A 17,680-nucleotide genomic window follows, 5' to 3' on the forward strand; every position below is an offset into this window, starting at 1 on the left:
ACACTTGAGTTAGAAGCTGTTATATTTATACCTGCACTGGCCTCTTATTCCGGCATCTCGGTTCGCCGGGCGCAATCCATGGAGATAGGAAGGTAGGTACTTGAGGGTAGGGTACTCTTTCTTTGTCTTGGTTCAAGTTATTTCCTCCCTACTTTGTGCACTTGGAAGCGATATTTTTCTTTACTTCACCATCTCCTACTTCGGTCTGCGGGTTATGGCTGGTACTGTAATTCTCACTGGCGCCAACAGCTCAGCTGGCCTCCACGCCTCCGAGCACCTTTTAAAGACGTATTCGAGCTACACAGCAATCTTTACTGTTAGGAATGTTGCCGATAACGATGAGAACACTAACAAGTTACGCGCCATCATAGAAAAATATCCCAAGGCAAGCGCTTCCATCCACGAGCTCGACTTAGCCGACCTTACCGCCGTCCACAAATTTGCTACGACCATATCGGACAGTATCATCGCTGGCGAATATCCCGCCATCAAGTCTATTATATGCAACGCGTACTACTGGAACCTTGTCGCCGACCCCGAACTGACCATTGATGGTTTTGATAGGTCGTTGCAGGTTGGACACATCGCTCATGTAGCACTTATTTTACGCCTACTAGACAGCTTTAACCCCGACGGTGGCCGTATCGAGCTCATTTCCAGCGTTCTACACTACCGCAAGAAAAACCCCGTAACAAATTATCTCCCCGAAATACCTGATGATTTCGATCTCTTTATTCACCCACGTCCGGACCCCGATAAGTTCGGCCGCGGATATCAAAGATATGGGACGTTGAAGTTGGTTGTTACTACTTGGGCCTGTCCCCTCAACGAGTACCTACAAAAGGTGAGATGGCTCGGAGTCTTTGCATTCGACTCACCTGCTAACAAGTCGGCCCACAACAAAGGATCCCAGATTCGCAAACATCTCTGTGGTCGTGATGAACCCGGGCAATCTGGGTGATTCGCGCACTTTCAGAACCAATACTCCGATGTCTATCCAGTTAATGCAGATGTTTATTCTAAAGCCTCTGATGCCTATACTTCGCTATCTCGATCCAATTTATCGTACCTCGGCTGAGGCAGGAGTAGACATCATCGAATTAGGTGTTGGCCAGGCTAACAATGGCGAACGAGGATACTACACCTTCCTCAAGAAGGATGAGCCTGATCCCGTGGCCTTGGACAAGGAGATACAACACAAAATATGGGTGAAGAGTGTCGAATGGGCTAGGATCAATAAGGAGAACACTGCACTCAAAGTTGCCTTTAAGTGACCAGACTTGATATTGTGAGTCGGTTTCTGGTTTTCTATAGCGTGGTATCACTGGGCCGTAGTTTAAAGTTACACAGTTGTATTTTAAATCTCTTCCCTTTTGTCGCGACGAGCTTCCATTTCATCTTATTATATTTGCATAGGTTAATAACACGAGGCTACTTCATTATCTCCTCATTTGCACTTGGAACGGCGACGAATACAGCACTTCTACGCCATAATGACAACTCGTATTGACGATAGCCTCGACACAGTCTCACAGAAGGGGCCTAGCTGTTGTGTACCATCTACTCCTCGCTGGGTTCGCCCTTACATTCTAATGTGCTTGTACGAATGAATACTCGCCCAACGTGCATCAAAGTGCTGAATTGTTTGCGTGCTGGCTCACCAACATCGTTCCTTCCAAAGACCCAACAATTCGTGCGCTCTCTCCCTGCCATGGCTGCGCCATCTCAGCCAACCGGCGGTATTCAATCAACTTTCAATATAAAAGCCACATGACGGAATAATTACCACGCAAATCGCTATTACTTCCCAGTTTGCCAACATGGAAGGAAATGTCTAGACCTTTTCGGCTGTCATCGGCTTATCCAGTTCTTAGTCGGAAGCGCTGAAGAAGAGGTTCGACGAATCTCGGAGTAATAGGAATGACCCCGTCTAAATCTTGAGCATTGCTTGCGAAACAGCAAGAGGTTGAAAGAACTCGCTATGAAATACGGTTCCGCACAATTATTCCAGATACAACAGGTTCGTGGCTTCAAACTTGTCAACGTGCCTTAGGAAAAATGGAGGTTGGTGTAGCACAGAGCATTTAAGAGAACGGTTTTTTGATACCAAAGAAATATTAATGAATTAAATGGATGCTAATTATCAGGGGCACCCGGCCTCAATATCCCCATGCAATGTGTATTCCCTCGCCTGCCAAGAAAATCATATGCTAGACAGGAAATAAAGCAAAAGAAAAAGTCCAATTTGGTTTGTTGCGCCCTCCTCCTCCTCCCCAAAACGAGACACTCAACCCCCCAACGCCTTAATTAACACCTAGGTGCCCCTCAAATTCTGTAGAAATATTCAGCTTCCCCTACGCGATGCGCTGCAATAGAATCGCATTGGGAGCAGGGTCGGGTATGATCTGAATAGGCGTTACATACGTGACATCAACGGGGGTCAAGACGGTAACCGGGTGGAGTACGGTAGCTGGCTGGATGACACAGACTCCTGCGGTAGGGCGAGGTATCGGGGGAAGAGGTCCCGGCGGTGGAGGAGGAGCATCGCGAAACTTCTTCCAGCAGAAGGGGTAAAATATGATGGTCGACATTGTATTGGCTAGAAATGAGGGTCTGCTGGTGTATGGATGTGGGGTGAGTGTGTACTTAAACTAAGTAGTACTGCGAAATATTATGGATATTCTAAAACCGTGATGAGGATGAGCTTGAAGGATTTCAAGAAGATTGTATCTGGTTTGGTGGGGCAAGGGGGAAGAGGAGAGAAAACTTCCCGAGGATCATAGGAAATCGGGCGTGTTTAAAAAGAAAAAATCATTTGGCTAGGTTCTGGGTCTGTGAGTAGATTCTTCATGGAAGTGCCAGTGTGGTGGCGATCTGGAGCCGCATGTAAACACTCAAGGTATGGTGATGGAAATCGACAATGATAGTATTCCTTAATGGCAAGTACGTGGGAGCTATTCCGCTGAATAGTGCCTTGCTCCTTGGAATTGAAGCCTGAGCGTGTGGTTTGTGCTCTTAGTAATTAATAATGAGATGTCTGGTTGCAGTGGTGGGTAAGTGGTGGTAGTGGCGACGGTGATGATGGGGATGGTGACAAGGGTGGGGTTGGGGTGTAACAGACATGACGAAGAGGAATAAAAAGGAAAAGAAAGGAGAAATAGGCAAATTGAAACCCAGTATGTAAACAGCAAGAGTAACGAGAATAGAAATTATAAAAAAAAGCTCAGTACTGAATCCGCTCACCCACCAACTCGAATTCAGGACCTACGAAAAACTCGCTTTGGATTGTCGTACTGTCAAATTGCGCCAATTATCAACGCTCCAAGCATATGACAACCTCATGGTAGTTTGTTCATAGCCATCAAGTCACCCAGGGTACGTCCATCTAAGAGGGTCGGCTTGAAAAACATGTCAGTTATTATTCTATATAACCTTTAGCTTGGATTTTTTTGGTAACTGCCAGGGGCTTCCCTTATTGGCTGCACCAACTCACCGAGGCAATGACCTTCAGCACTTGCCTGCAATTCTAGATAAATCATTGGACTGGCACACATTGGTCGTTGCGTGGTGGTTGTATCTGTAACTTCCTTACTCATGACACTGATGTCAAAGGCCATGCCTGTATTTCCGTCCAATATTGCTCCTTACACCCAAGGCGAGCCGATATCATACATGACCTCAAGCACTTGACGAACTTGACCAACAGCTTGGAAGACTCTTGATCATTAATTTTTCGTGTACTAAAACATGCCTTGTTAACATGACCACGCTCGTAAATGCACAGGAGATAAATCACCTAGGTAGGACAATAACTCAGACCAATCGAATCACGGATTCCATAGCACGCCCACAATCATACATGTATCCATCGTCATAAATATTTCAAGTCTAGTATTCATTTTACTCTAACGCTGTTTCGGGAGTAGACCTAGATACCTTTAGCTTAACGACGCCATGAACATATAACAACACAAGGCTCGCGCGACGTGACATTGAAAGAACGCTTAAATAATTGGGGAATAGAACATCAATTTGAATAACTACCTGGTATCGACGATGCTTTTGCGTAAACCCAACCTCCAAACGCCGTGCCGCCATGGTGATGCTTTACCGTATCGTTCCATTAGCAAAATTAATCCCAGTACCTAATAATACCATCGATACCCGCCGCAACAACCTTGCTCGTCTCCTGGGGATGCCACTGGACGGATGTGATGGCTTGATCGCCAGCCTGGAGCTTGTGGTACATCTTGCAGGTCTTCCAGTCCCAGAAGCAGACGAAACCGCCACTGTCACCACTCGCCAGGAACTGTCCATCAGGACTGCAGGCGACGTCGATGGCGGTACCGGCGTTGTTGTGGCCTCGGTAACTCTTCTTGCGGTTTTGGCGGAACTTGTCGTTCGCGCCATAGACAACGATTTGGTTATCCGATGACTGGTATGCCACGTACTTGCTGGATGGGTGTAGGCATGCACGTGTCATCGGATACATATACGGCTCCGCGATGTATTTGATGGGAACTGGAATGTTGTAGTCCCATGCGCGTAGCGACTTGTCGTCCGAGGTAGTCATGAACCGGCGGTTGTCGTCCACAAAGGTGATAGTGTTGATGGCGTTGAGATGGTGATCGTATTCCTGGACGAGCTCCTTTGTTCGCGTGTCGAATTGGACAATCTTCTTATCCGACATACCAGCAAGGAATTCGTGGGAGTGCTCAGGTGACGGGTTGAATTTGATGACATGGGGGAGTTGGCCGGTCGTGAACTTGTTGATGCATTTGCCTGTTTCCGTATCCCACAACTTCATTTGTCGATCATACGAACCGGACAGGAACTGTGTGCCATCGATGTTGAAGCATATATCCGATACAGCCTTGGAATGCCCGAGATAGCTTCGTAGAAGCTCTTTTTGGTGGTACACGTCCCAGATCTTGACTGTCGTATCCGCGCCAGACGATAGTAACAAGTGGCCCGAGTTGGGAATGAATCGAAGAGCTGTAACGGCCTGTTTGTTGTGATTGTTCCATGTGTGGACGAGCTTCTTGGGTATGTAATTCGTGATGCTGCCACTCTCTTTTCGTAAATCGACGTCGAGGTCTTGCGGTACGTGCATGTAGCTCCTTCCTTGGTAATCGTGTTCTTGCTCGCCATGGAAAACGGTTTGTTCATCGCCAAGTTCCTCGACCTCTTTCCTCCTGGCTATCGCGCCTGCAGGTGCCGAGACGACAGTGCCGCTCGCTACGACATCGTCATCATCCTCGTATACGTATTCGACTTCTTCATCACTCCCTATCTCTTCATCCTCTGCGACTTCTTCATATTCATCCTTTTTGTATTTCGCCCAAGGTCCTACGTATGCGCCATCTCCGTCGGCTATAGTCGCGTCGCCCTTCTTTTGCCTTGATGCGCGTAGCTTGGCAGCTTCCTCTTTTACTATAACGCCGGTCTGGTATTCTCTCTCGGGGCCGCCCTTGCGTTCGATGGCGCGATGTTTACTGCGAAATGTGTGTTCACTAAGATACGTCTCCTCAGCATGGCCGGTAAGGATATTTTTACGTTTTAATGTGGTGTTCGCTTCGTCTTTGAATGGGTTGAGAGGTCCGAGTCTAGGTCGCGCAAGGTCTTCACCGGTGTAAGGAACAACGGCGTGATCGGGTTCGGCTTGTTCGCGTACTACGAGCGCATCCTGAGGCGCCATATTTGGCGGGTATTCCCCGAAGTCCTTCATTTTGTCCACTAGGTACTGTAATTGATGCGCGTTTACAGATGGATACGGGGGGTTGATGTTGGTATTGACGCGTTTGCGGCTAGTGGAATTTTTTGAGCTTGGATCCACGCCCTTACCTTCCGTTACTCCTCCATAACCTTACCTACATAAGGTACTGTACCTAGTAGGTAGGTAACTTTCGGGCGGCCACAGACACAACTGAACCCATTTAACTCGTTTAACTCATTTCTTCGAGAAGATTATAAGCGCTTTTTAAATTGGCTAACTACCTTTTTATGAACATAATTATTTTGACATCTACGAGTATATGGGCACATCCATAGATATCTATGAAAAATTTCCATTTGACGATATTTGCTACTAATTTCAGGGATCAAGTTAAAGACAGAAAACATTCTGGCTTTATGCCCTTGTTTCATTGGACAAGTTCTAAGCCAATCACGCAGCAGGATTCCTTGATTATGTAATTCATTGCTTTATGATTACCTAATTTCTAATCTACTCCTGGTTTCTTCTTTCGAATCTTCCGTTCTACATCAATCCTCAAAGTTTTCGGAATCCTGGTAGATTCTGTCAATCAGCCGATTAATAGCTTAATAGTAATAGGAGTAGCCCAGTATTTTACGAGCTAATAGATTAACACTGGTATATAGTAAGATGTGTGTTCCTAAGATGTACAGACCTACGAATTACGTAGTATATCTCTTTCGACCTCTAGATGGTGTATCATGAAAATATAGTAATCGGGGTATTATTGATAGTTTCATTATCTATGAAAAATTCGCGGCCCGAAGAAAGTGCATAGGTAGTAGTTCGAACAATTCATGTGAGTCCTCGAGCGACCTCCCTAAGCGCTCCACAGGCCACCCATCATTTCCATCTCAAGGCATTGTATGATGCCAAATCTGATCGAGACCGACGGAGCACTCCGACCCGTTGATTGTAATCATGCTCCCCAGCTCTCCCTTTCATCATCCCATTCAACTGCTCTTCCCTGTCCAAGCAAATTCGCAACATAAAGACCCGCTCCAAAGGGCTTCGTCTGTCTAAACCGACTTTCCTCCTACCGGGTATCTGGGGAAACCCGAGTAATTGTTGGATCGTGGGGATTATTATTCCCGTCGAAGCTATCCCGTATGCGTCGTATTCATTATCATGGATCTCTTAATAGTACAGTTTATTTCGTCTCGTCCTTGATCAGGGCGACAATCATGCTGTACAGGTAGAAGAAGAACATGACCAGGTGGAAGCCAAGCTTGATGAAAGATTCCTATGATATGAGTTAGATGGTGTTACCCCAAGAGCTCCAGGTGAATATTCTCATACCTTCTTATGGACGTTAAGCTTTCGGAAAATTTCGGTGGCGTCGAGTAGGTGAGTATTTTCGACGATCCTATGTCAGGTTAGCAACTGCAAACATGATACTACAAGGCTCGACCGAGCAAATCCAAGCGCAACATACTTCTTGATATTCCAGACGAGGAGCGGTAGGTTGAGTATCAGCGCCACCCAGTATCCGTTGATCAAAAACAAGAAGGTTAGGAACCCATGTACGGCGGCTTCAGGGACAATGTAGGTATTTAGACGGTTGCATAGGTCGATAGGATTGATGTAGTCACTAAGTAAACAACGACCGTTAGCTGGAAGACTTCTTTCTGTAGATTAAATAGGGAGAAACAATGACGTAAATCGTAGGCGCGTCATGCGGAGCACGGGTTTGCGGTATAGTATCTCTTGCACGTACCATTCCAAATCACTATACATAATCGTGAAGAACACCTGGAGGAATAAATTGACGGCATTTATAAGTACGGCGAAGAGGTATAACCACGCCTCGCCCGACATTTTGACAGGTATGTATACGCGTTATCCTAGAGGTAGAATGAATGGAGTTTCCGTTGATGCGACGCGAGTCGTAAGTAATAATAATATTATTGTCGCCGATTACTCGGTATGATTCGACTTGAAGCTGTACTCGAGCTTTCTGATTATGTTCGATAAGATGACGATGCCTGGCGCAACGTCGGAGTAGGTAATTTCGACACAAATCGAGGAAGAGGAGCGGCGAGACAAGATGACGGGACTAGTCGAATGCGGAGATAAGGCTGCAGGATCCCTCGTTTATTGGAAGCCGACGGTTTGCGCTAGAACAGAACAAGTTTACAACGGGTTATGTGAGGTACTTAAGTTGTAAATTGTAGATACGTGGTTCGTCGTCGGAATGTAAAGAGACGGGATGTCACTGTCCCCGCGATTAATTAAGTTGAAATGGGTAGAGGACCATTTGTCGGTTGTTTGGGAAAAATTTAAGGTGATGATTTTGTGCGGGTGGATGATGAAAGCGGCTCGCGCAAAGGAAAAAAAAAAGCTTGCCTTCCTTCTTTTGGGGGGGGAAGAGGAGAAGGGGATTGGGGCTTTGGAGCAACGAAGCTTTGGTGCTTTTTGGTGAGGATTCCGGCTAAGATCCACTACAAATAGCGTGTACATACCTACAAATACTTAGCCCTGGAGGTACCCTACTATACCCGTCTAGGACACTACTGCTACTGGAGGACACCAAGTAGAAGCCCTGGAAGATAGGCTTATTTTTTTCCAAGGCGACCAATACGGCTCCACATTTAGAGGCTGGAAAATCGAGGGGCAGGGGACCTCCAAAGAAAAAAAGCCGCTAACTTCCCTGATACGGTAATCGAGAAACAAGGGTTTTAGCTCCGTCAGTACGGTTGGGCGATATCGTTGATAAAAAGGGGGGGTCAAGTTACGTAGTAAAAAAACGCCCACCTATTTAGTCTATCTTCTAACTAGGCAATTCACAGGTGCATAAGTTCATGATTTTAGAAGGCGATGAGAGGGCTATGATGTAGTCCCACGGAGCAAATCCCCATCCATGGATCTATATGATGTATGACCTGTCAGTTCCACCACGCTACGCTAGACCGTGGTTTGGTAACATTCATTGGCAGTATGCATCGCTTACGAAAACAAAGAAAGCCTAACGGGTTTTTCTATCCACTACCATTCGCCTCGGTCTCAACGGTCGGCATCGGTATAGGACCACCGGGCGAGCTCTCTGTTCTCGCTGTTAATACTTCCACACCAGTTTCTGTCACAAGATAAGTGTGCTCTATATCAAGGTCAGTAAACATTCTAAGTTTAATGATTATTAAGAGATAGAGAAAAGGAACCAACTCACCAAATTGAGCAGTCCTTTTACCATCGATCGTAGTACTCGTCCAGTTGTCTGGCCATGTAATATCCCGGTATTTTCCGAGCGCGATCATAGGCTCGATGGTAAAAGTCATACCAGGCTTACACTCCCCAACAGCCTTGTTCTTCGCATAGTGTGGTACGTTAGGCGGGCAGTGAAAGTGCGTGTTAACTCCGTGGCCGCAGTATGTCCTGATGACGCTACAATTCTTTGACTTGGCATGTTTCTCGATAATGTTACCGAATTCTCGTATTAAAGTGCCCGGCTTTATAAGTTTCGCAGCCTCGTCTAAACATTCTCGAGCCGTTTCAACTACCCTCACGGAGTCGGGATCTGCCTTAGCCTTGTCGCCCACATAGTATGTTTCATTCAGATCTGCGTGGTAGCCTCCGTGGTATAAGGAAACGTCTAGATTAATGATGTCGCCATCCAAGAGCACTCGTTGGTCCGGGATACCGTGGCAGATCACTTCGTTGACCGAGGTACATATCGATTTAGGGAAATTGTTATAGTTTAAGGGAGAAGGATAGCACTGCGATAATTAGTTATTATTTGGATATTAACGCGCCGAGACAATCTAAGGACACCCACCTGTCGTTCTACGGAAGCTTTATGGCATATTTCGTCGAGGTAATCCGTCGTGACGCCAGGTTTTACTGCGGCAGCCACTATATCCAAGACCTCACGCCCCAACTTACACACCTTGCGCATAGCCTCCTGTCCTTTTGCATCGAGTAGGTCGATCTTATTCCTGTTGATGAATCGCTCGCTCTTGGGGTAGCCAGTCTCGGACCAGTCGGGGTGTGGTATCGACTTTGGGACTATGCGCTTCTCGGACAGGGGGTAGACAGGACGTAACGGTCCGGTATATGCGAAGGAGGGGAAAGGGTTGTAGAAACCGGTTGCTGGATCTGGTTTAGAGACGACCTTTGGAGTTCTAATTTTGTCAAGAATACCGTTCGTGGTCTTGCCTTGCGCGACCTTATGTAACAATTTGTGTTCATTCTGTATATTTGTATATAATTAGTACAACAGGCGAAGATGGAATTGTTCGAGATTGTAGTGGATTCATACGAACCCAATTCTTCTTGAAGCAATCTTGCGAGCAGAAATTGCTATCCTTGATGCCAATCTTCAAGCATGTGGGACATTGTAAGGCGGAAGCATCGTTTTCACAGCCTGATCCAAGGCACTTTTTCTTCGCCGGGGGCTCAGTTGCCATGATGATGGAGGGGTTCGCTGAAATCGAATACGTAGGTAATTCCTATGGCGCTGTTCGTAGAGAAGAGGAGAAACAATTACGAGGAATATGGACCCTGGGTACCTAGCAGATTATTCCAAATTTCAACCTACGTGTTGGTAAGTTAGATTGTTGGTTGTTTGTAGTATTTTGTTCTTACTGTTTTGTAAGTCGAAGGAAAATCGCAAGCGCAAAACCCTTCCAATGCAAGTTTAGGTGGGACGATTTGACTTAGTAATCATGGTAGGCTGCCTCCAAACACCAAGCAACTCTGACTAATTTCTGACTAACTACCCTCGAAATCAAACAAACGGGGCTTTATAATCATTCAAAATAAGGGGTTATTCTTGATACGATATAGCCGCTTCTACCCGGAATATCTTGATATCTTACGACTCTAATCATGACTGACATTTTTAAACTCACTCTTCACTATCTCCATAAAAAGCTTCTCTGACTACGGCCTATCCGGAAATGTTCCTAGACTCTCCTCAATCTTAATTTTGTATCCTTTCAAACATTAACCACGGCTGTCTAGAAATGTCTGGTCAGAAATATGTCATAGTTGGCGCTGGTCCCGTTGGATCTTTAGCTGCGTTATACGCAGCTAAGAGAGGTCATAATGTCGAGATCTACGAACTTCGAGGGGGTATGTTATGAGATTCATGGCAAATCCCTTGTCTAAAATGTCATGAATAAAGTTACTAAGATCTTAAATGAGATCTTCGATGTAAATAAGCCAACACTAATGTAATCTAGATCTACGAGATCCCTCAACAACACCCCTAAACTTCACTAAGTCCATCAATCTGGCTCTTTCCGAAAGAGGTATCAACGCTATGCGCAATGCCAACCACCAAGATCTTCTTGATCATGTAGTGTCAGCAACAATTCCAATGCGGGGAAGGATGATTCATGGGAGGCGGAAGTCTGGTGAATTATATGAAGAGTCCCAAGACTACGATATCCATGGAAGGGTAATCCAATATCCCGCTGTTAATCACCACAAAAAGTTCGAAGACTGACCTAAGTGCCCAGACGATATTCGCGGTAGACAGAGCCGGTCTCAATAAACGGCTACTAGAAATTCTCGGCGAAATGTCGAATGTCAAGTTTTTCTTCAACTATAAACTAACGGGTGCTGATTTCAAGAGACGGAAGGCTTGGTTCGAGACCCGTGGTGATGACTCATCATCGACTCGACCCGAAGAGGTCGAAATCTCCTTTGATTTCATGATAGGCGCCGATGGAGCTCACTCATCTACCCGGTACCATCTGATGAAATATACCAGAATGAATTATCAGCAGGAGTATGTCGATACGTTATGGTGCGAATTTCAGATCAAGCCGAAAGATACAACCAATCAGAAATCAAAATTCCGAATATCCCCGAATCATCTTCATATTTGGCCGGGAAAGCAGTTCATGTTCATCGCCATACCCAGCGAGGTATGTTAGAAAATCTCACACTCATCTGTAGCGGTACTGACAGAAAATAGGACGGTTCCTTCACCTGCACTCTTTTCATGCCAGGTGCTGAATTCGCCAAGTTAGAAGCAGACTCGACTAGATTGCCAGCGTTCTTTGATAAGCATTTTCCAGGTGTGACAACGCTGATTAAGCCAAGCGAACTCATTTCTTCATTCGAGACAAACCCGCATCTCCCGCTGATTAGTATCAAATGCCACCCCTACCATTATTCCAGTTCTGTGGTCATTTTAGGGGATGCCGCCCATGCCATGGTGCCGTTTTACGGCCAAGGCATGAACGCTGGTCTCGAAGATGTCCGCATCCTCTTTTCAATTCTGGATAAGTTCGCCGCCGTCGAGAATAACAATCCAGACGATCCAGGATCGGCGGATGCCTCTTATCAGAGGGGCTTGGCACTCGCCGAATATTCAGCTCTTCGCGTAGCTGATGCCCATGCAATCAACGATCTCGCTTTGCAAAATTACGTCGAAATGCGCGCTTCGGTTTTAAGCCCCACGTATCGATTACGCAAATTCTTGGAGGAGTTCATGTCTGTCCATCTACCAAATCTAGGTTGGCAGACCAAGTATTCTCGAGTGAGTTTTGGAAATGAAAGGTATTCGGAAGTGGTTGCGAAAAGCGATCACCAAGGAAAGGTACTCATGCGTGGGTTCGTTGCACTGCTATGTAGTCCCGTGGTGGTAGGGGCGTTGGGCTTGTATTGGTCTCAGCGCCGATCCTTTGGCCGCTTACCTTTCCTCGAAGCGATTCGTAATCTTGCGAAATGATTTCCGACTACCATTTATGTGGTAGGGGACTCGCCGCGCTTTGGAAGAGCTCCCTAGCACATCTAGCTTTAGCTATTACTAAGCCTCGATGAAGCCCTTGGGGGGAGGAAATGCCCCGCCGATTTTGTATTATAGGGCCTACAAGGTATTGTCCGCATGCCGTACTCCACGCCTATGGATCCCCCAAGCTTCGGGGCTCTAGTAGCTCACCCAGGTACCTAATGCAGTCAGCAAGTGGGGTAGGCCAAGCTGCATCAGCGGACATAGCGGACAATTGAGCGGCATCTTCGAATCTATCTTACACCTAAACCCTTTCATGTGAGCGGACTTTAGTTTCCAATACCAAGGAGAACTTGTTCGACTATATCGTATCGCCCCATGATAAAATCAGATCAATGAGTCATCTTATTAATAATATGGAAGCTCATGATATAAAGCCGCTCTACGGGGCACGTCGTAGTCGACCGTTGTCCGAAAGTCCGCTTCTGCCATGCTCTGAGAGCGGAATTTACGAAATTCACAGGAACGTCTAAAGCGAAAGATGGATCGACGAGCTCGATTTTCTTGCGTTGCTTGTCGGTATGATGCCACCCAATTGTTTTGTTATATTCTAAATTGCTAATAACTTTAGACGGTTAAAGCGCAAATGTCCTAAGGAATTACCTTCTTGTTCTTTGGTAGGCCTTGATCATGAATGATACTTCTCATACTAATCTAATTGGAAGTGCCTTCGACTTGAGAAAAGATGTCAGTATCCACCACGGGCTAGAAACCAACCCGAGGACGTAAACGAGGACGTTAACTTGCAGGCCGTGAGCACCACAACGGGCGAATTGTCCCTGAGGAGTAGGGGATCTATCCCAGAGGCTCCTGAATCTATTAACACATTCCCGGCTCTGTTCTTTTTAGATTCTGGGATTTGCACGAAACCTTTATTCGCAGACTTCAATCAAAGGAGAGGTCCCCCAGCACTATTTGACAATGTTTCCACGGAGAAACTTGAAGTCTGCGAGACCTATTTCTCAACAATCCACCAATGGCTACCCATATTAAGTAGAAAATGTATCCGTCGCCATATGATTGAACATGAATTGGCCCAACTTCCCCAGTACGACCTCTTATTTCTGAGTATGGAGTTAGTCTCGCGGCCTCTATTACCGGGAACGATTGCTAGAGAAAACAAGATGTACTTGAATGTACTACAGGCCTTACTCCAAGTGGAGAATTCGTGTCTTCCATCCCCGCAACTTCTGCAGTCTCTCATCTTAATCGCAACCTATGAGATTGGACATGCGATATATCCAGCTGCTTATTTGCGCGTTGGTTACGCCTCTAGGCTCTGCATTATGATAGGACTACACGACCGCAAAAATGCAGCTCAGCTATTTAAGGATACGCCAACATGGACAGCGCGGGAAGAAGAACGTCGAGCGTGGTGGGCAGTATTTTGTCTTGACAGGTAATTATCATAGCGTTCTTGACCATTCATACACTGATTGATTTCGCAACTAGGATGACGAATCAGGGGATTAAGGGACTGCCTTTATCAGCACCCGAGCCAAGCCCGGGGGAATTGATGCCATCCCCAGAAGCCCCATGGGACGAAGGAGGGATCGGCTTCAATGAACCCTTATTCGCAACCTCATTCTCCAACAATACGAGTCTAGGGTCATTCGCCAACGTGTGTCAAGCAGGACATATCCTCGGTCGTGTTCTACGCCATCGCGATGAAGTCAATAGTAGTAACATAAGCCTCGGGTTCCGTGCCACAGAAGCGAGGCAACTTCACCACATCCTGGCGTCTCTGTATTCCCACCTCGATGACGTCTCCAAAGATTCTACGTGCCTTGGTGGTTCTCCCTCGACTTCCATTGCGCTATGTTTCTCTGCTCGCCTTATCTTATACGATTTGTATGCTTGCAACGAAAAATACTCAACTGATCATGGAAGGTCTTCAGAAGAGGCAGAGATGCAGCGTGAGGCCATATCCGGCATCTTTGATGTTGTCAGATGTACATGGAAACTTGCCCGTCAATTACTCGATTCAATTCAACAAGGTGGTGGGAGTAATCACGATAGCGCTAACCCACTTTTGTGTCATTGTCTTTATGAAGCTGCAGGCGAATGCGAATGGTTGATCCTTGAACAACAAGATCCAAGTGCGATTACATGGATAAAAGACATCGTGGAGCTTCTCGAGGTAATTGGAAAGCGATGGCAAGCCGCAGGTAAGTGTTTCGCCCGAGACAAGAAACAAAATTCCTGGAATCTAATATAGAATAGGTGTATATCTGTCAGAGATTTACAAATGGCCGGGTTATAGTGGCCTAGTTAAATAACATGGGCAGTAGGGTGTTGCCAGCAATTATAAACGAACCGATTTTCATTTAAACCCCCATTTAAAACGATATAGCGCGCCCACAGTGCCTTTATACTGAACCTAGCGCTCACAGTCGTCCCCGAATTCTGATTTCTAGCGACCGTATAGGAATGTAGGACAAGAACGCCACGACAACGGTAAATTCGAACCCCAAATCCCCCGTCTTCTCAGCTATTGGCCCTGTGTACCAATCTGCTTGCATTGAGGGGATAATAAATGCCCACGCAATCAGAACGGCCGCAAGTGCACTTAGACCAGTCGGCAGTGCCCGCCCATTATTCCAAATTTTTGGGTCAAAGCTATGGGGATTGCCCTTTCGAAACCACAGATATTCAGTTAAAAAACAAGTCACCGAGGCCCCGGCGTAGTAACCAATGATGCTGAGGAAGGTTGTCACGGACGTAACGAAGGATTTCGAGGCGGGAATCGCAACGGCGATGATGGCTGCTGTAGCAATAATGGATAGGGCGATGCGGGGTACCCTACGTAGAAAAGGGGCTACGGCGGTGAGGTTAAAGGATATGGTGTAAACGTCCCTACCGCATGTCCCTAGGACAGAAAGACCTAGTACAACGAGGACAAACCGGCCGAAGTCGCCTAATCGAGTAATCAAAATGTTTCCGATCACAGCTCCGATGCCGCCAGTCTCATACGCAGCAGTCCATGCGGGGATAGAGAAGACAGCACCACCGATAGCAGCGCCTAAGACCATTAGGAGTGAAAATGGCAGCGCGATACCGAAGAGACAATACATGGCTAGACGGAAACGCGGTGCTGTTGGCGGCATGTAGCATGCGTAATCGCCGGCGACATTACTCCACGTAATCATGTTCCCGGCAGCGAATGCCACAATGCCCATGTACTCTTGAGCGGTTGTTTGAGTTGGTGGAGGATTTTGCTGCCAGAGCTGATCGCCTGCAGCACCAACAAGGATAATAATGGCGACCAGCGTCGGAATCCAAGCCCATCGCGTGAAGAAATGCATTATGCGATATCCCATAAATCCAATAGCCAATGATGCAGCCATGATTATGGCGATAGCGGCTTCGACCGGCAGTGTTCCGGGGCGAACAGCCGCTAGGCATTGTGCTCCGTTGATGCTTCCGGTGACGGCAAAACCTCCGACTGTAAGCGTAACAACGATGGATGTTAAGATGTTGCAGTATTTCCTGGTTTTCTTCTAGTTTAATGGCCGCCATTTTCTCTGGTGCGTGCAGGATTAAAAATACTTACCCAAAGCAATATCGAGATTGAATCATCTGCCTCATCCCCGTCAGCGGCGCAATGGTGATGATATACGCCGCGGGGATTGCGAATAAGAATTGAAGGAAGACGATCATCAACGCGGCATCTCTTAGCGACAAGCCATATCCGATAGTCGTTGCTGAGCCGATCCCAATACTATAGTCGATTATTTCAGCTAAGATGTCCTTCTAACGTGTACGATTTGTGCAACTCTCGAGTAAGCTTACGGTAACAAGCTCGTCATTGATGTAGCGAAAACAGTCAATACGTTAACATATCGGGTATCCGTTCGTTTCTCAACCGGAACCGGTTCTGCACCGCGCATCTCGACGCCATTGTCGGAGAACTTTGTCCAGAATGAGGATTTTGGTGCGCTGAATTGGTCTTCAATTTCGCTAGTTTCACACGTCGTCGAAGATAGAAACTCCTTAGTTCCCGCGCCGACATCCTGCAATGATTTGGGTGCTTCACTCAACTCATATTTTTTGACATGCGCTTCGGCCATGGTATAATCTTGCTAGTGATAGCCGCAGTATTTCAAACACCATTATTCCGGATTCTAGATCCTAGAGGCCATATCTCTCTAAACACCCCAAATCCCCCACGGAGAGTTGAGAGGTGATTACTCACGCCGCTAAACGTTGTAACTCTAGTGGATTCCAACTGCTACCCTGCCGTGCCGGTACCTAATTCCCGAGCTATAGCGCACTTTGTGCAGGTGTAGTAGCACCATACTATTGGCTACACGACTCTTGGGGGAGCTCAACCCCAGCATCTCCGTGCTGGAAGTTACCCCCAAATTGGCAGGATTAGCGTCCCAATCATACGGTTACGTCGCCTAGAAGCCCCCGATTCGTTGTTATTTTTCTTCAGCAAACAAGTCCCAACTTATCGGGAATGTTATAATTCCAAGGATCGTGACCATCCTACCCTACTTTAGAACAGAAAAGCCTAGGCCACGCAGATTTATTATATGCCTATGTATTGTCTTGAATCTTCATTGTGTCTTATCATGAATTGACGCTATGGGCTAGATAGGTAGGAACATGTTCTCTTTCAACATGATTACTAACAAGTCAATCTACGCATAGGTACCTACCCCCCTAAAGGCCTCGCTATATTTCAACATCCATTCCCTAGACCCCCACTGACATTTAGGGTCAAATCACGTCGCTGAGCAAGCCGATAAAACAGCAATCTACAAATTACAACATTCATAGGAAGGCAACTCGTCTACTTCTCATCAGACATTCTCTTTAGCATAAGCATACACGCGAAACAAAGCTTCAATTAAACTAATTAGTTACTTGAGTTATTTTTACTTAATTCAAATACAGATTTTAAATGCGATTACGGATTAAGAGTGCTGAAAATGTAGGCATCCGCCCTATTGCGCAGCCCGCTACACCCGGCACAGGGACGAACTCGGGGCTGCCTTAAGACAGTGAGCACGCATTTATTAATATCTTCAACCTTCGTTAGGCTTCCTGTTCCAATTATCAACCCATCAATCGCTCTCGATATCAAATTTGCTCGGACTGGCCCCATAGTGTCTCTTTGAGGCTAAATATGATGAAGAATCTGCATGTCTAGACTTTACATTAGCACATCACTATTGGTT

The 17,680-nt window shown here is 46.4% G+C and overlaps 7 protein-coding genes across 7 annotated transcripts; 3 read left to right on the forward strand and 4 right to left on the reverse strand.

The window, feature by feature from the left end:
- The first annotated feature begins 63 nt into the window (after positions 1–63).
- Positions 64–1,291, forward strand: F4822DRAFT_147635 (putative short-chain dehydrogenase). Its single transcript, XM_051452943.1, has 2 exons — positions 64–844; positions 906–1,291. Exons 1-2 carry the CDS (start codon positions 215–217, stop codon positions 1,272–1,274), a joined length of 999 nt encoding a protein of 332 aa, XP_051318761.1. The 5' UTR covers positions 64–214; the 3' UTR covers positions 1,275–1,291.
- Positions 1,292–3,783: 2,492 nt separating this feature from the next.
- On the reverse strand, positions 3,784–6,069 carry F4822DRAFT_147670 (WD40 repeat-like protein). The gene is made up of 3 exons (XM_051452944.1): positions 5,998–6,069; positions 4,112–5,926; positions 3,784–3,928 (listed from the first exon to the last, which is right to left on the reverse strand). The coding sequence occupies exon 2, from the start codon at positions 5,726–5,728 to the stop codon at positions 4,133–4,135; it is 1,596 nt and encodes a 531-aa protein (XP_051318762.1). The 5' UTR covers positions 5,729–5,926; positions 5,998–6,069; the 3' UTR covers positions 3,784–3,928; positions 4,112–4,132.
- A 390-nt stretch (positions 6,070–6,459) lies between these two features.
- F4822DRAFT_392778 (cornichon protein) lies at positions 6,460–8,220 on the reverse strand. The gene is made up of 4 exons (XM_051457238.1): positions 7,473–8,220; positions 7,191–7,346; positions 7,055–7,121; positions 6,460–6,998 (listed from the first exon to the last, which is right to left on the reverse strand). Exons 1-4 carry the CDS (start codon positions 7,571–7,573, stop codon positions 6,906–6,908), a joined length of 417 nt encoding a protein of 138 aa, XP_051318763.1. The 5' UTR covers positions 7,574–8,220; the 3' UTR covers positions 6,460–6,905.
- A 513-nt stretch (positions 8,221–8,733) lies between these two features.
- F4822DRAFT_426187 (methionine aminopeptidase) lies at positions 8,734–10,158 on the reverse strand (the record flags this gene model as incomplete). Its single annotated transcript, XM_051460496.1, has 4 exons — positions 8,734–8,852; positions 8,922–9,468; positions 9,528–9,941; positions 10,015–10,158. The coding sequence occupies 4 exons, from the start codon at positions 10,156–10,158 to the stop codon at positions 8,734–8,736; spliced, it is 1,224 nt and encodes a 407-aa protein (XP_051318764.1).
- Positions 10,159–10,471: 313 nt separating this feature from the next.
- On the forward strand, positions 10,472–12,912 carry F4822DRAFT_147738 (FAD/NAD(P)-binding domain-containing protein). The gene is made up of 4 exons (XM_051452946.1): positions 10,472–10,825; positions 10,936–11,153; positions 11,215–11,625; positions 11,676–12,912. Exons 1-4 carry the CDS (start codon positions 10,717–10,719, stop codon positions 12,432–12,434), a joined length of 1,497 nt encoding a protein of 498 aa, XP_051318765.1. The 5' UTR covers positions 10,472–10,716; the 3' UTR covers positions 12,435–12,912.
- On the forward strand, positions 12,706–14,827 carry F4822DRAFT_147722 (uncharacterized protein). Its single transcript, XM_051452945.1, has 5 exons — positions 12,706–13,013; positions 13,066–13,111; positions 13,160–13,893; positions 13,947–14,662; positions 14,718–14,827. Exons 1-5 carry the CDS (start codon positions 12,976–12,978, stop codon positions 14,771–14,773), a joined length of 1,590 nt encoding a protein of 529 aa, XP_051318766.1. The 5' UTR covers positions 12,706–12,975; the 3' UTR covers positions 14,774–14,827.
- F4822DRAFT_147750 (permease for cytosine/purines, uracil, thiamine, allantoin-domain-containing protein) lies at positions 14,797–17,255 on the reverse strand. Its single transcript, XM_051452947.1, has 3 exons — positions 16,287–17,255; positions 16,048–16,215; positions 14,797–15,983 (listed from the first exon to the last, which is right to left on the reverse strand). Exons 1-3 carry the CDS (start codon positions 16,562–16,564, stop codon positions 14,882–14,884), a joined length of 1,548 nt encoding a protein of 515 aa, XP_051318767.1. The 5' UTR covers positions 16,565–17,255; the 3' UTR covers positions 14,797–14,881.
- Between the last annotated feature and the right edge of the window lie 425 nt (positions 17,256–17,680).

Source organism: Hypoxylon trugodes (assembly GCF_022578975.1).
Source record: "Hypoxylon trugodes strain CBS 135444 unplaced genomic scaffold F4822scaffold_2, whole genome shotgun sequence".
In the NCBI taxonomy this organism is placed as follows: domain Eukaryota; kingdom Fungi; phylum Ascomycota; class Sordariomycetes; order Xylariales; family Hypoxylaceae; genus Hypoxylon; species Hypoxylon trugodes.

Bases quoted from the DNA above. Each gene is read 5' to 3' on its own strand.
- F4822DRAFT_147722 (XM_051452945.1), top strand. From the start codon at position 12,976: ATGGATCGACGAGCTCGATTTTCTTGCGTTGCTTGTCG. The intron at 13,894-13,946 runs GTAATTATCATA...TTTCGCAACTAG, and splicing joins GCAGTATTTTGTCTTGACAG to GATGACGAATCAGGGGATTA. The intron at 14,663-14,717 runs GTAAGTGTTTCG...AATATAGAATAG, and splicing joins AAAGCGATGGCAAGCCGCAG to GTGTATATCTGTCAGAGATT.
- F4822DRAFT_147750 (XM_051452947.1), bottom strand. From the start codon at position 16,564: ATGGCCGAAGCGCATGTCAAAAAATATGAGTTGAGTGAAGCACCCAAA. The intron at 16,216-16,286 runs GTAAGCTTACTC...AATCGACTATAG, and splicing joins TCAATGACGAGCTTGTTACC to TATTGGGATCGGCTCAGCAA. The intron at 15,984-16,047 runs GTAAGTATTTTT...GAAGAAAACCAG, and splicing joins CAATCTCGATATTGCTTTGG to GAAATACTGCAACATCTTAA.
- F4822DRAFT_147635 (XM_051452943.1), top strand. From the start codon at position 215: ATGGCTGGTACTGTAATTCTCACTGGCGCCAACAGCTCAGCTGGCCTC. The intron at 845-905 runs GTGAGATGGCTC...CCCACAACAAAG, and splicing joins TCAACGAGTACCTACAAAAG to GATCCCAGATTCGCAAACAT.
- F4822DRAFT_392778 (XM_051457238.1), bottom strand. From the start codon at position 7,573: ATGTCGGGCGAGGCGTGGTTATACCTCTTCGCCGTACTTATAAATGCC. The intron at 7,347-7,472 runs GTACGTGCAAGA...TTGTTTACTTAG, and splicing joins ATGTATAGTGATTTGGAATG to TGACTACATCAATCCTATCG. The intron at 7,122-7,190 runs GTATGTTGCGCT...AACCTGACATAG, and splicing joins CTCGTCTGGAATATCAAGAA to GATCGTCGAAAATACTCACC.
- F4822DRAFT_147670 (XM_051452944.1), bottom strand. From the start codon at position 5,728: ATGAAGGACTTCGGGGAATACCCGCCAAATATGGCGCCTCAGGATGCG.
- F4822DRAFT_147738 (XM_051452946.1), top strand. From the start codon at position 10,717: ATGTCTGGTCAGAAATATGTCATAGTTGGCGCTGGTCCCGTTGGATCT. The intron at 11,154-11,214 runs GTAATCCAATAT...CTAAGTGCCCAG, and splicing joins ACTACGATATCCATGGAAGG to ACGATATTCGCGGTAGACAG. The intron at 11,626-11,675 runs GTATGTTAGAAA...GACAGAAAATAG, and splicing joins TCATCGCCATACCCAGCGAG to GACGGTTCCTTCACCTGCAC.